The sequence below is a fragment of the Dipteris shenzhenensis genome, chromosome 18, assembly GCF_047967505.1.
Source record: "Dipteris shenzhenensis isolate YYH24624 ecotype China chromosome 18, Dip_SZ_1.0, whole genome shotgun sequence".
In the NCBI taxonomy this organism is placed as follows: Eukaryota; Viridiplantae; Streptophyta; class Polypodiopsida; order Gleicheniales; family Dipteridaceae; genus Dipteris; species Dipteris shenzhenensis.
This window is the reverse complement of record NC_141613.1, coordinates 53,215,781-53,230,262: the sequence shown is the minus strand read 5'-3', so window position 1 is coordinate 53,230,262 and position 14,482 is coordinate 53,215,781. Positions and strand designations below refer to the sequence as shown.

The window sequence follows — 14,482 nt, the reverse complement described above, 5'->3', positions numbered from 1 at the left end:
GAGAAACAAGTCCTTTGAGAGCAAAATAAATGGTTTGACTGTAGGGAAGAGGGCCATCAGGTGCATGAATTCCCGCATAAGAAGAAAAAAAAGCAGTTCATGGAGGAAAAGAATGAACATAAAGGAGAACTGAAAGCTGATCAAAAGGGGAAGAAGCAAAAGCCATCTGATGGACCTATGCTTGACATGATTAGTGATAAGAAACATGAGGATGACACGGAGCTTTACAGAGCCTGGAGAAAAGTCCGTGACCAGACAACTCTATTTTTCTTTGACATAGATGCTAAAGAAAATGTCATTTCTCCTGAGCTAGCAAGCAAGCTCGCTAGAATTTATGACATCCTGGACACACTTGAGGGGTCTTTCATTTTCAGCCGCATTGATCTGAAGAGCGGGTATCACCAAATTCGTATAAGTCTTGAAGATGTGGACAAGACCGCTTTCAGGACCACCTTTGGGTTATATGAGTATCTTGTGATGCCATTCGGGTTGACCAATGATCCTATGCCTTTCAATCATATGTTGGATAGGAATTTTCAAGAACACAGGTCTTTTGCGGGAACATTCTTCGATGACATTATTGTGTTCTCCAAAAGTGAGGCAGAGCATTGAAATCATTTGGCGGTCGTGTTTGAAGAGGTGAGAAAACACAAGCTGGTCATTAATGCAAAGAAAAGTGAAATCTACATGCCATAAATTCACTTTCTTGCCTCATCATCTCCAAAGATGGAGTCAGGATGGATCCGGTGAAGGTTGAAAGCAATTAGAAATTGGCCACCACTCATGAACATTCGTGAAGTACAAAGCTTTATTGGCTTATGTTCGTGCTATAGGAGGTTATTCGTTACTTTGCTGAGATTGCATGCTTTGCAGAAGAAAGGAGTATCCTTTTGATGGACTACAAAGGAAGTTGCAGCTTTTGAAGAGCTGAAAGAAAAGCTCTGCTCTGATTCTATGTTATCTTGCTAGATTTGCGAAAACCCTTTGCACCCGGTGTGATGCCTTGTGGGAACAACATCGGAAGGGTAGTGGCTTATGAGAGTAGGGTGTTGCAGCCTACGGAAATGAATTTCCAGATTTATGAAATGGAGTTGCTTGCTGTAATTCATGCCTTGTCATAGTGGAAGCACTACTTGTTGGGTTGTTTGGCACTCTAAATACCTGCTGGAAGTGATTCAACCTGATTTGGGAGCCCTGGAGCAGCCCAGATAGCATCGAATTTGCAAGGGAACCCGTCTGGCAGCCCCGAAAAGCCTCTGTCGGGTGCAAATTGAGTAAGCGACCGCCCTACAAGCCCGAGAACAGCTCTGGAAGCTGCAACTCTGATATGCGATGATCTGGAGGCTTCTTGGCAAGGTGTGAATCAGCAATAGGCTCCTGGAGTTGCACTGGCAAGATGCTAATTAGCAAAACAGCCCCTAGGAGGTGTGATTTAGCAAGCTGGTACCTGGCAGGGCTCTGGGCTAGTGGCGAATCAGCAAGATGGCCTCCTGGAAGAGGTGTGCATTGTGGACAACTGGGGAGAAAAAAAAACGAGATTCTGCACTGAGAAGGAGTCGGGCCAGCCCTTGCTTGGCCCCCAATCCACTTGAGCCAAGAATAGCAGCCTTTGTTTGCCCTGCAAGTCACTTGATTTTTACCCCTCTAACCTTCAGATCCTTTGCCTTGGCCCATGGGATTAAATGCACCGACGTGGCCTTTACAATTTTAATCAGTTTGAGGCCAGGTCAGTCACAGTAAATTCCTAAAATTAGAAATTCACGTCCCTGTGACAGACCCCCCTCTTGAAACACAGTAAACGTCCTCGTTTGCCGGTTCTAAACAGCAAGCACAAAAATCCAAAAAATCAAAATACTGAGTGGCAGACTCTGCCAGGTACCTGTTCAGATACGTGCTTGAAGGATCAGCATGCAAAAACGGCATTGAAAAAACAGAAAATATATACAAGATATGGCTTGGTAGAGCTGTAGATAGCCAGCCATTCCAGACTTATAAACAGAATCTTACAGACTAGTACACCGATCCAGAAGTCTCAAAGATATACAACAAGTGGCTTGGGTGAGACTGACAGTGGAGGTGCTACCCCTCTCTTAAGCATTAGGCAATGTTCCAAGCTGCTGAGCCTGAATGAACCCCAACCAAAGTCAGCTCAAGCTGAAATGCCTCTAGGTAGAGCTGCAACAACTTAGGTGAATCTGCCAGTTCATCCTCCTCCATCCACTTCACATTTATTTCTGCATAATTTCTGAATTTAACCAGATAGCGTTGGATAACTCTACCTTTTACCTTGCATTCCTTGTGTGCCATAATCTATTCCTGAACAAAGATTTCATCCAATTCTTCAACTTTAGGCTGTTCTTCAGGACGCAAATCTTCTGGCACATCTCCCTGAGACGGTTTCAAAAGACTCACATGGAACCGCATTGTGAACCTTCCAGTGATCTGGTAGCTTCAGCCTGTAAGCTACATCATTGATCTTTTCCGAAATCTGAAAGGGACCATAATATCGCATAGCAAGCTTAACATACAGCCTATCTTTGTCGTCATTATTTTTCAGCCGTGCTTTTTGAAATCATAAGAGAACCCAATTGTCTTCTTTGAATATCAATTCACAACGATGACGGTCGGCTGCTCTCTTCTGCTTTTCATGAGTCCTCTACAGAGTGGTCTTGATTTCTTGTAAGCCTCATCCAGGTTTTCCACAAACTTATCAGCTTCAAAGCTTTTATTTTTGGAGTGCAAAATGAGTAGAACTTTCCTATGTCCTTCAGAGCTTTTGTTGTAGAATTAAGCACTATGTTGTTGTAGGCAAACTCAACCAATGGCAATAGTGCTCCCATTTTGCCTTGTGTTCTGAGACATAGCACGTCAAGAGGACGAGGACAATAGAATTTGCCTCTTCAAACTGCCAATCAGACTGAGGATGAAACGAAGATGAGAAATTCAGAGTGTATCCATTCTTAAACAATCCTCTCCAGAATAGACTTGTCATCCGTGGGTCCCTGTCACTAACATTAACTATGGCATTCCGTGGTATTTTTAAACATGAGACATGAACAGCTTTGCCATCTGGTCTGCTGTAATTTTCTTCCTCACTTGAGCATGTTTGTTGAACCTGCAAATAATGGTCCAGATTCAGTCATGACCTGACAGTGTACGAGGAAGATAAAAAATGAAGTCCATAGCAATGCTTTGCCATGGTCTATCCAGAACAGGAAGTGGCTGTAACAGAGCTAGGTGTTTTCTGCCTGACATACTTCACTTTCTGACAGATGATGCATGTCCTAACATACAATTCAACATCATGTCATAAAGTTGGCCAGTAAACGAAGTGTTCAACAGCCTTCATAGTTGCATCAATTCCTCTGTGTCCTGCATGAGATGGAACATGACTTCCATCCATAACCTTGGCCCTCAACTACTTTGTGACACACAAACGGTCATGCATCAACAGAAAACCATCTCGAAGAGCATAATGTATTCTTGTTGCAGCTAGCCTTTCTGTGTGCCAGGAATAGTTAGGTTTGGTTGTTTTGCTGGTCTTTGTCCTGCCAGGGCTCTGACTTGGCTAATTTTTCTCCTGCCAGGACTCCCTTGAAGGGTATCAGAGCTGCCAGGTTAGAACTATCAGCCAGAACCAGAAGAAAGGCTGCCATGGGATATTGCACTGGACTGGGATGCCTTTCTGAGACTGAATGTGATGCATAGCAATTTTGGGATGATGCACGACAATGCTTTTCTTGTATTTGGATGCCTTTTTAATAAATGATGAAGAAATACTGAAAGGGGTGCTAAGTTTAGGGCCAATTTGGTGTTTGGTGCAGGACGAGGGCAAGCTAGCTCTTGAGTGTTGTGTTTGAAATTATTTTGGTTTGCTGTGAGAATTCCTAAATGGCTGAAAATTAAGTATTTGCTGGTTATTATCTGCTCATTGCCCTTTGGAGTCTCCTAAGGCCGGTTTCACTAGGTAGGTGGAGGAAATGACCTCAATCTTAAAGGTATGCATACTCTTTGTGAGTTAAGCTACCATCCCCCAAGTGAACACTCATTGAGTGTGTCATTAATTGAGGTGATCTCAAGTGTACATTGCCAGATTCGTAGTAGGATGCAATGTATAGGCCTTTGCTAGTAAGATCCACTATGGCCCCAAAGCTCTTCTTGCAAGATAGAGTTTGGCAGAGGTCTAGTATAACTATTTTGGGCGAACACACTCCAGGGCTGGTGTCACCTGCTTCTGGAGAGAGGTATCAATCCCCAGCTGGCAAAGTAGCGTATCGTAATGAAAAGTGGTAGTGTGTCAGGTGCTTGAACTCGTAGTGGCATGCAGGCTTCTCCTTCTGCATAAATTAATGAGTGGTCTCAAATGTGATTTGAAGAGAAGTGCCACTTCTCTTGAGTCTCGTATACCGCCGTCTCTCCTCATCTCTCTCCTATCGGCTGATTCCCAGGTGTACCCTGTCATTGTAGGCAGCCCCCTCTCTCATGTGTCTGAGTATAGAAATTCACGTCTTTGTTGGTGTAGGTCTCTAAGAAACCCCCTAGTGGGTACCCTTATAGTTTCACAATGCCATACTTAGCGAGCCTATTTTGTGCTCTCGTCTCGTGAGTCAGACATTGTCATGTGTTCTCCATCTCCCCTTCCTGCCTTTCTTCCCTATCTTCGCTCTCTCGGATAATCACTTTGTACTCTCTGTAGCCTACTCATTCCCCTTCTTGTCTTGCTGCCATCACCCACACCATCCTCCCTCCTATGCTCTTGTTGTAGAACTGTTAGACCATCATCTAGGAAAATCCTGGTACCCTTTAATGTTGCCCTCATATTCATGAGGGTGGATCTATCTGTGGCTGTCCGAGTCGCACTACCATCGGCCTCACTGGTGCATCTGCTTTACCCACTCACCAGGCTGCTTCACATGTAAGGTTGACTCCCAACTTGACTGCCATGGGGTGTCACCTACTTTTAGGCCTCTAGCCAGCACATTCAATGCCTTGCTCCAATGTTTCAGATATGAGCTCCTTTTTGGGTGCTACTGTGCCTTTTTTTACCACTTCTTTCCATGCAAGTAAATCTGCTTTTCCTTTTGTAATTTGCTGCATGAACTCAGTTTCCCTTGCATGATTGCTTTCAAGGCTACCATGTCTTTCTTGAGCTTCTCATTCTCTGATTTCAGCACATCAATTATCATGCATCCTCCTTCCGGTGTCCTTTTGGTGTCCTTGAATTGCGGCATTTCAGTAAGCATGGCCTGCATTTTGATAGACATGGAGAGAGAGAGAGAGAGACAGATAGAGAGAGAGAGAGAGAGAGAGTAACCAGAATATGCCTCAGTGAGGGCAGACTTGGATCGAGATTCTGAACATATGAAAGAAGACACACGACGACAAAAGGCATTAGGGGATGCTCAAAACAATGTCCAGGTATACTCTTTATTTGTTACTCTAACTTTCAGTGTAGTTACATAATTCAGCTTGTGAACTCTAATTGTTGCTTGCTGGACTAAACAATCAGTTTAGATCTATACTTGGAAGAAACTTGAAGGTACAATTGTCTACCAACTAGTATTGCAGGAAATTAGAGTGCATGCAATAGAATTGCCATATGATGCAAAAATAAAAGGCACTGAGATTTTTGTGCAGCTGCAACACATACCCATTGAGCATCTTTGTGTGTGTGTGTGTGTAGACGTTAATACATCTTTCTTTCTTTCTCTCTTTCTCTCTTGAAGTAGCATCCTTGGTCATCACATACTTTTCCACGTCAAGAAGTAGGCATTGCACTATGGGGCGACGCAGGCTACCGTGGTTAACCCTATCTTCATCCATGGCTTTAGAAACTGAGGGTGAATAGAGGTATTGGTATGCACGCACATGGAGATGGTTTGCTGGGGCTCCACATAGAGAAATTACCCCTCTACCAGTACAACGTTGAGACTCCCTTTGTCCCACTCACATATCACGAGGTGAACTAGGTTATCCGAGAGGATCTCTTACACTTACATTCAGGACCTGGTTGGCACCTTGCGACCTTCCTATGAAGCTTAGCTTTTACAAAGACCATTGTTTGCAAATTTCAGTAGAGGTGTAAAGCTCTCCTATCTAATTTCTACTTCAAATCACGGGAGCAGCACCATGAATAACCTCCTAGCCAAATCTTGCTGAGGCTGACAAGCAGACAGAGATATTCCGTTCGAAATCATACGTGAATAATTTCCTTCTCTTCTCTCTCTAGCCTCAACAAGCCCCAATTCCCTAGATAGATCTAGATGCCACATGTCATCCATATAGGGCCTTGCTAATGCAACATTTCACCCCTCTCTTGGGATGCATTAATTCCTTTGCCCCTAGGCACAATCTTTGCACTAGGCCCTTGGCCTTAGATCTACCTAGTCTGGTGCTATCAGCCCTCACCTAGGACCTTGACATTAATTCCCTCCCGATCATTTACATGAAGCGCAAACAAATATATTACAAAGATAGATCCTTTAAGGGAAATGTCGACTGATTCTTCCGAGGTCATGCTACCTCGGCTAGAGCGTAACATTCCTTCCCTCTTCAGACATCAGCGTCCTCGATGATAAAATCTGGGAACACTCTCCGCAACTGGTATACGGATTCCTAGGTAGCTTCGGATAGAGGCTGACCATGCCATGCAACCAACACCGTGGGTATCTTCCGATTTCGTATTTGCATTGTTCCTCGGTCCAGGATTCTTGTTGGTTTGCGCCTTGCAATATCCTTTATCTCCTGAAACAAAACCACACCTTCGATTAGTGAGTCACCTGTATGTAAAAATGTCTTTAAGCGCGAAACATGAAAAACCGGGTGCACCTTACACCCCTGTGGCAATTCTAATTTATAGGCTACACTGCCTATTCTCTTTAGAATTAACCACGGCCCACAGTATCGAGGTGATAACTTAGTACACTCTGCTGAAGTCGACGACTTCGAGTGCGAAGGAACTCTGAGAAAAACTTTTTCTCCTTCCTTAAATACTCTTATAGACCGGTTCTCATCTGCATACACCTTGGCTCTATCCATAGTCTGGCGGATATTAGCTCTCGCAAGTGCTAGCATCTCCCGCATCTGAACTACAAAGTTCGCGGCACTAGGCACTTTCTGAGGTACCCCAACTATAGTTGGATTGGCTGGTCTATAACCATAGTTCAGCTCAAACAAACTGAACCCGGTAGAGGAATGTTTTCTATCATTGTAGGCAAGCTCCAACAATGGCAACCACTTGTTCCATGTATGTTGCCTTAATGACACATATGCCCTCAGCATATCCTCTAAGGTCTGGTTGACTCTCTCCGTCTGACCATCCGTCTCAGGATGATCTCCACTACTCATTCCCAACTCAGTCCTTAGTGCTCAAATACCGCTGTCCAAAAATGACCGGTAAATCTGACATCTCTGTCTGACACTATGGATCTAGGCAATCCATGCAGACGAAATATATGTCTGATGAACAAATCCGCCACTTGCGGGGCACTAACAGACTCTCTAGTCGGAATGAAGTGAGCCATCTTGGTTAGACGATCAACCACCACAAGGATAGAATCATACCCTCCTTGCGTTGTAGGCAGCCCTACAATAAAGTCCATGGAAATGCTCTCCCACTTACTTAGTGGTATCTCCAAGGGTTGTAAAAGTCCGGGTGGCTTCACCTGCTCGGCCTTACTTACTTGACACGAGAAACACCGTGTCACATATTCATGAATATGCTTTTTCATCTTTGGCCAAAAGAAATCTCGCTTTACGAGATCATATGTCTTCTCGACTCCTGGATGTCCCGCACACGGGCTATCATGGCACTGTTGAATGACTCTCTGCCTGAGATCATTCTGACTAAGTACTACAACCTTGCCATTTCTTACTAGCATACCATTCCTTATGGTATATCTTGCATAAGTTTGGCCTTTTCTGGATGCCAGGTCATCCTTTTCATTTTCCCCGGGTTTTAACACATGAGCTTTAGGCCATAAGCTCTGGACAAACTCGTCCATTTTTTGAGTTTCTCTAATCTCGGTCATTAGAGCACTCTCTAATACCGTAAAACTCAGGTTGTGCATAATGCGAGACAACGCATCAGCCACCTTATTATCTTTTTCTCTTCGGTACCGAATCGTTAGATTAAACTCCTGCATGAGCTTTGCCCACCTAGCTTGGCGGCCCCTCAAGTCAGGCTGTTTACAAAAATGTTTCAGAGTATCATGATCCACATCCACATAAAACTCTGAACCATACAAATAATGCCTCCATGTTTTCAAAGCATGGATAACAACGTGCAACTCTAATTCATGAGTTGGCCAATTCCTTTGAGAGGGAGAAAGCTTCTTGCTTTCAAAGGCCACTGGCCTTCCCTCTTGAAGGAGAACTGCTCCTACCGCAATGCCACTTGCATCGGTCTCTAGGAACAACGGTTTCTGGGGATCAACTATTTTTAACACCTGTCCTGTGACCACAACTTGTTTTATGGTGTTAAAACTTTCCTGTTGATTCTGTCCCCAAATAAAAGGTACTTTATCTGAGGTCAGATCAGTCTCAATGGTGATACTATTCCGGAATATCCTTTGATATGCCTTCTATAAAACTGGACAAATCCCAAGAATGATCGCAACGCGGTTAGACTCTGAGGGATTGGCCAAGTTAGTATCGCAGCCACTCTCTTCGGATCCATTTCTACCCCCTGTGGAGTAATTATGAACCCTAAATATTCAAGCCTAACCATACACAGCATAGTTGCTGGACGTAGTAAATCGTTCATAAGCATGACAAATGTCGCTGGAGCATTGGTAAGTCCGAAGGGCATTACCAAAAACTCATAATGACCAAACCTGCTTCTGAAAGCGGTTTTATGCACATCCTCGGCTCTAATTCGGATCTGATGGTAGCCACACTTAAGATCTATCTTACTGAAAATCACGGCTCCATGTAATGCATCTAGCAAATCATCAATCCGAGCCATCGGATACCTGTGCTTAACAGTGATATTATTCAGTGCTCTGTAATCTATACAGAGGCGAAACGTATCATCCTTTTTCTTCTTTAATATCACTGGCGAAGCAAAAGGTGAGAAACTTGGTTGAATCTGCCCCAACTTGAGGTATTCTTCGAGTTGTCTACGCACCTCCGCCTCTTCAGTAAAACTCATTCTATAGGGAGGTCTATTTACAGGTTCTGCCCCCGGGATCAGTTCAATCTTATGTTGAACTTTCCGCTCTGGAGGTAACCCATAAGGTAGTTCATCCTTAAAACATTCAGAGAACTCCTCTGTTATAAGATTAGCCAGCTTGGCCATCTCACCACTTTGCGTAACATCAGTGCTAGCCGAAGAATCATCAACCGGCTCTACCGATGCTGTGCAAAGGAATAAAAACTCTACTTGAGCTTTTCGGATTTCCATCACGGAAACCAACGGTCCCTGAGGTATATCTTTCTCACCTCGCAAGACGTAAAGCACATCATTCATCTTGAATTGATATACGTGCTTTTTCCAATCAATGGCTGGATTCTTCCTAGAATGCCACGCCATACCCAGGGCTATATCTGCATGAGCAAGCTTGGTCATTTCAAAATCAAGCTTCTCAGCATAGTCCTGAATCCGAAGCTCCAACTGGGTAACCCTTTGGTCCCACACTTCAGTTGAACTTCCATCTGCCATCCTGACTGTATCCGCATAGTCAGATGGACTTGTCTTTAATTTCAGCCTCTTCATGAGCTTGGAGTTAATCACATTGTGAGTTGACGCCGAGTCAAACAACACAATGACATCATGATTGGCCACTTGTCCTTTCATTTTAATTAACTCCGTATCATTAAAGGCTGTATACCCCGTTGCTGCGGGCTTAGATAGGATGTTATTAGGTGCACTCGTCACTAGCTTAGCAACAGACACACATAACAAACAAGGTACTAACCTCTGAGAAGATCCCGCTAGCTGAATCTGCATCTCTTCCGCTCTGGGACTTCCCTCCATCTCCACGTCGCACTCTGAGATCACCATCTCAGCCATCTGACGATCTTTGTTACGTGGACAATCCTTCCACTGATGAGGCTGAAGGCAACCAAAACATAAGCCTTCTCTCCTCGCTTTTTCCCTTTGTTTTGGGTTCAAGGGTGACTTAGACCAAGCCCGGGCTGCCATTGGGGTTACTTTCCTTTTCACTCCAATGGTGGTACTTGGTTTAGGAGTTTCAGCCGGTTTCGCCTGCTTGGCTTGACCACTCGGCTGAGAACCACTCCCTCTACTAGTCCACTTGTTCTTAAACCCAGATTTCTTCGGATACCCATACTGGGTTCCGACCTGTGCAAACCCACTTGGCTTACTGCCCTTGGCATCTTCATAGTTCAGGGCTATAGCTATTGTATCATCTAGCGTGTTCGCGTACTTAGCCCGAACTTCCATTTTTATTCGATCATTCAATCCAAATATGAAATCTTTCACTTGGATTGATTGAGGCAGGGGTTCGTCAACCTTTATTACACTCTCTCGAAACTTATCAGTGTATTCTACCACTGATAAATTTCTCTGACGAAGGTTCCTATATTGATCCCAAGCTCGGGATGCTTCGTCAAGAGGTAGGAAGTGTTTCCTGAACTCTCTTTTAAACCCCTCCCAGGTAGTGGATGCTATACCATCTTTTTGTTGTTTAATCCACCACCGATCCGCTGCCTCACTAAACATGTGGGTGGGCTCACGGATCTTTTTGATGTCATTTCTGATTTCACAAATGGTGAACGCCTCGTCCCATTTGTGTAACCAGGTCTCAATGACATCGGAGCTACGGTTGTTCTTCCGACCAGAATACTTTTCCGGTCTGTCATTGGCAATATTTGGCACTTTAGCCTTCCTAGGCTCGACCGTATGGACACTAGACTCCGGTTCCATTGGAGCCTTTCCCTTCTCCTCTCGAGAAGGTCTGGCAGACATACTATGTATCGCTCTCCTAAGTTCGGACTGCCCTGCATCGGCCTGTAATTGCTGGGCTAACAACTGTTGCAAGGCATCCTCCAGCAATGCAATCCTGCCAGATAAAGTGTGAGCTACTGTGCGCGACACCTGCTGGGTCGGCCGGACTCCTGATTCACCAGGGTCCCTCCTGGAAGCTCCTTCTTCTGCTTCCATTCTGTTCAATGGGTGTTTTGGTTTGTTTTGTCTTGTTTTGATGTGTTAAAAAAAAAAAAAAAAAGCAGCACCGCTAGAAAGCTGTATTTACAAGCTGACACAATTTAGTGTACTAACAGTCTGACACAATTCCCTATACTAGGGAATTCCTGCAATCCCATATTCACACTGATCAGGCATTTAACACAGGCGTATATCTCAGATGGCGCTTTTCCCTATACTAGGGAAATTCCTGCAAACTGACTCTGACTGAAGCACACATGCATACACACAGGCATAGTAAACTGTAGACTTTGCTGTACAGAAATAATAGGCTGCACAAAAAAAACTGAAATCTTATAATGAAGGAAAAATTGATGCTCCCTGGAAGCTCCACGCAATTCGAGTCCCTGAAGCCTGCAGCCTCCACGTACTGCCGGCTCGCAATTGATACGATCTTTGTTTTCTTTTACTTCTGTCAAAGCGTAGCTCTCTGTTTGGAATCTGTCACAGCCTAAGAGAGGTCTGCGTGGCCTTGGACGAAACAGATAGGTTGTTCGTCAACCTATCGTCTACCTTCACCAGCCCCCTCTTCCACTTATCGCTTCAAAGGCCTCCCGTAACACGATCCCATTTACCCAGTGAATATATTGCCTCTGATCCTTACCTGGCGTCAACAAAGGAGACGGCCAGATCCCGTGACCGTCGAACAGCACACGTGCATCTCACGCCCACGCCGACCCTTGTCACACCTGCGCTCCAACAACAGTTTAGACGTCTGCGTGTCCCGCTCCATGCACGTCACATTTCCGCGCCTGCACGTCACGTTTCCCGTGCCAGGCCTGGGCTTTCCGTTGATATGCGATCGATCACGGACTGTCAACGTCGAAAGACCTGCCTAATTCCCGAGTTCCAGCTACGTTCGTCAACAGCCCTCTTTCCGTTCGTGGAACACATCGCAGATTATCAGCTGTCAACCCGCCACCGACGCTCCAAGGGTGTTGTCCGTCGTCACGGCAGCTCCACTCTCTACATCGAAGACCTTCTTATCTTCCTATACTAGCTTGCGTAGGCCCGTTCGTAGGCCAGCGTCGATCTATGCTTCAGCCCTTCCGTAAGCCGACGCCAGAGGTTCACCGTGCTGTTCCTCAATCCCATCCTAATCGTAGCCTTGGGCTCTGATACCAAATGTAAAGCTCTCCTATCTAATTTCTACTTCAAATCACGGGAGCGACACCATGAATAACCTCCCAGCCAAATCGTGCTGAGGCTGACAAGCAGACAGAGATATTCCGTTCGAAATCATACGTGAATAATTTCCTTCTCTTCTCTCTCTAGCCTCAACAAGCCCCAATTCCCTAGATAGATCTAGATGCCACATGTCATCCATATAGGGCCTTGCTAATGCAACATTTCACCCCTCTCTTGGGATGCATTAATTCCTTTGCCCCTACGCACAATCTTTGCACTAGGCCCTTGGCCTTAGATCTACCTAGTCTGGTGCTATCAGCCCTCACCTAGGACCTTGACATTAATTCCCTCCCGATCATTTACATGAAGTGCAAACAAATATATTACAAAGATAGATCCTTTAAGGGAAATGTCGACTGATTCTTCCGAGGTCATGCTACCTCGGCTAGAGCGTAACAAGAGGGCTCCATGTTTCATCACACCAATCTTGCATTGAGAGTGGACGAGCTGAGGGCATATTCAAAGAGGGTTGCATCAGCACTTTATTTGATCAGCGGGAGATCGAGTTGGAGGAGCACTTCGCTTTCAGATGCCTTGTATACTATGAGATCCGACGTCGCCATCACTGTCTCTTCAGGGACGGTTTTGGACCCTATCTAGTTTCTTGTCCTACCCAAATCAGAGATGCCTGGCAACTTTCATCCATGAGGCCATTCGACACGGGGAGCATTTGCTCAAGACACATGCGAGATCAAGATGAATAACCAGACTTCACTCAAAGCATGCTCACCAGGTTTTTTTAGTGAGACATCATTGACCAGCAAGGCACAGATCCTAGGACCAGGGCGAGAGACACGGTAGACTCGCAAGTGGGTTGAGGCATAGATGAGATTAGGGGACCTTTCCTCCATGTTCACCAGATTAGAGGCATGGCCGATGGGAGTGATAGTGGCACTTGCGCCACATGGCTATAGCTAGGAGACTATAGCGTAGTAGACATACCGACAACTGTCAGCACTCTATCACAGGCTTTATGCCACTGCAGCCCCATATTTACTGACCTTCTCTTAGGCTTGATCTCTCTGCTAGCTTGCAGATGACCATCATAGCTTCTCCTTGAGCTCAAAGATTTCTCTTTGTATATTGGTATCCTTATGATTATGGATTTTTTGTATCCACCATGTGTGTTGATGTTCACTTAGAGGCTCCACCCTTTCACCTTATTGTATTAGGTTCTTTCAGTCTCATGGTGTTTCGAAGACTTTTAATAAACTTACCTTTTTTTCTTTCTTTGTTTCTCCATGCCCCACCCCCTTGCTCCCCATTATGCTTGTGATCTCCATTCTGTGCAAACATTTTCAATGCCACATTTTGACCTTGCTTCTTAATTGCTTGTGATTTTCTTGGATGACCCTTCTTATACAAGGTTGTTTTGATGCATGGACATTAATTTTCAATCATTGCCACTTTCAAAAGCCCTTCACGGCTCCAAGATGGACCAAAATTCATACAATCCTTCTAGAGGCTCCATTTGAAGTGGTTTTCTCTTCTATGTAGCATATGATGCCACTATTGTCATAAATGAGGTGAGGGTGGAGTGACTAGAATTGAAGCATAACTAGAAGTTGCTCTATTGCAAAAAGAGCACTGAAGTACAATCCAACTTACGGTTATGCACCCTCAAGACAAAATAAAATGCCCTAACTAGCCCAAGGGGACAAAATTCCTAATTGGGACATTGGGTTAGGTGTCCACATTAACTCACTACTAACATCTTACGAATCCCCCATGTAGTGATCATGTGAACATATACAACATCATAGATCAATCAACATATGAAAGTAAGCCTAAAGCTTTGCTGAAAGATTCCAAATTTTCTTTGGCTAAAGCTTTGGCAAAAAGACTTTCAACATCATGATACTAGAGAATGATTTGGGTTGATAGTGTCGATGCAAGTGGTTCTCTTGGGGGACAGCCAAGCATGGAGGTTTGGCCTACTGTTGACAAGCTCTGTATTCATTTACTAGTTGACTAGTAGTGTCTATGCAAGTGATGCTCTTGGGGGACAGCCAAGCGTTGAAGTTTGGCTAGCTGTTGACAAGCTTTGTATTCATTTACAAGATAATGTGGATCATGAAGATTTTATGGTTGGTCCTATTGATGGTGTTGACGTACTCTTTGGCATAT

At 44.6% G+C, this 14,482-nt stretch overlaps 1 protein-coding gene across 1 annotated transcript in view; it reads left to right on the top strand.

The window, feature by feature from the left end:
• Nucleotides 1-14,482, top strand: part of LOC147891417 (uncharacterized) — a 131,966-nt gene that overhangs the window by 41,731 nt on the left and 75,753 nt on the right. The window contains exon 5 of the mRNA XM_087390050.1: nt 5,330-5,418. Within this exon, the coding sequence (XP_087246176.1) occupies nt 5,330-5,418 (89 nt within the window). The remainder of the gene's footprint in view (nt 1-5,329; nt 5,419-14,482) is intronic.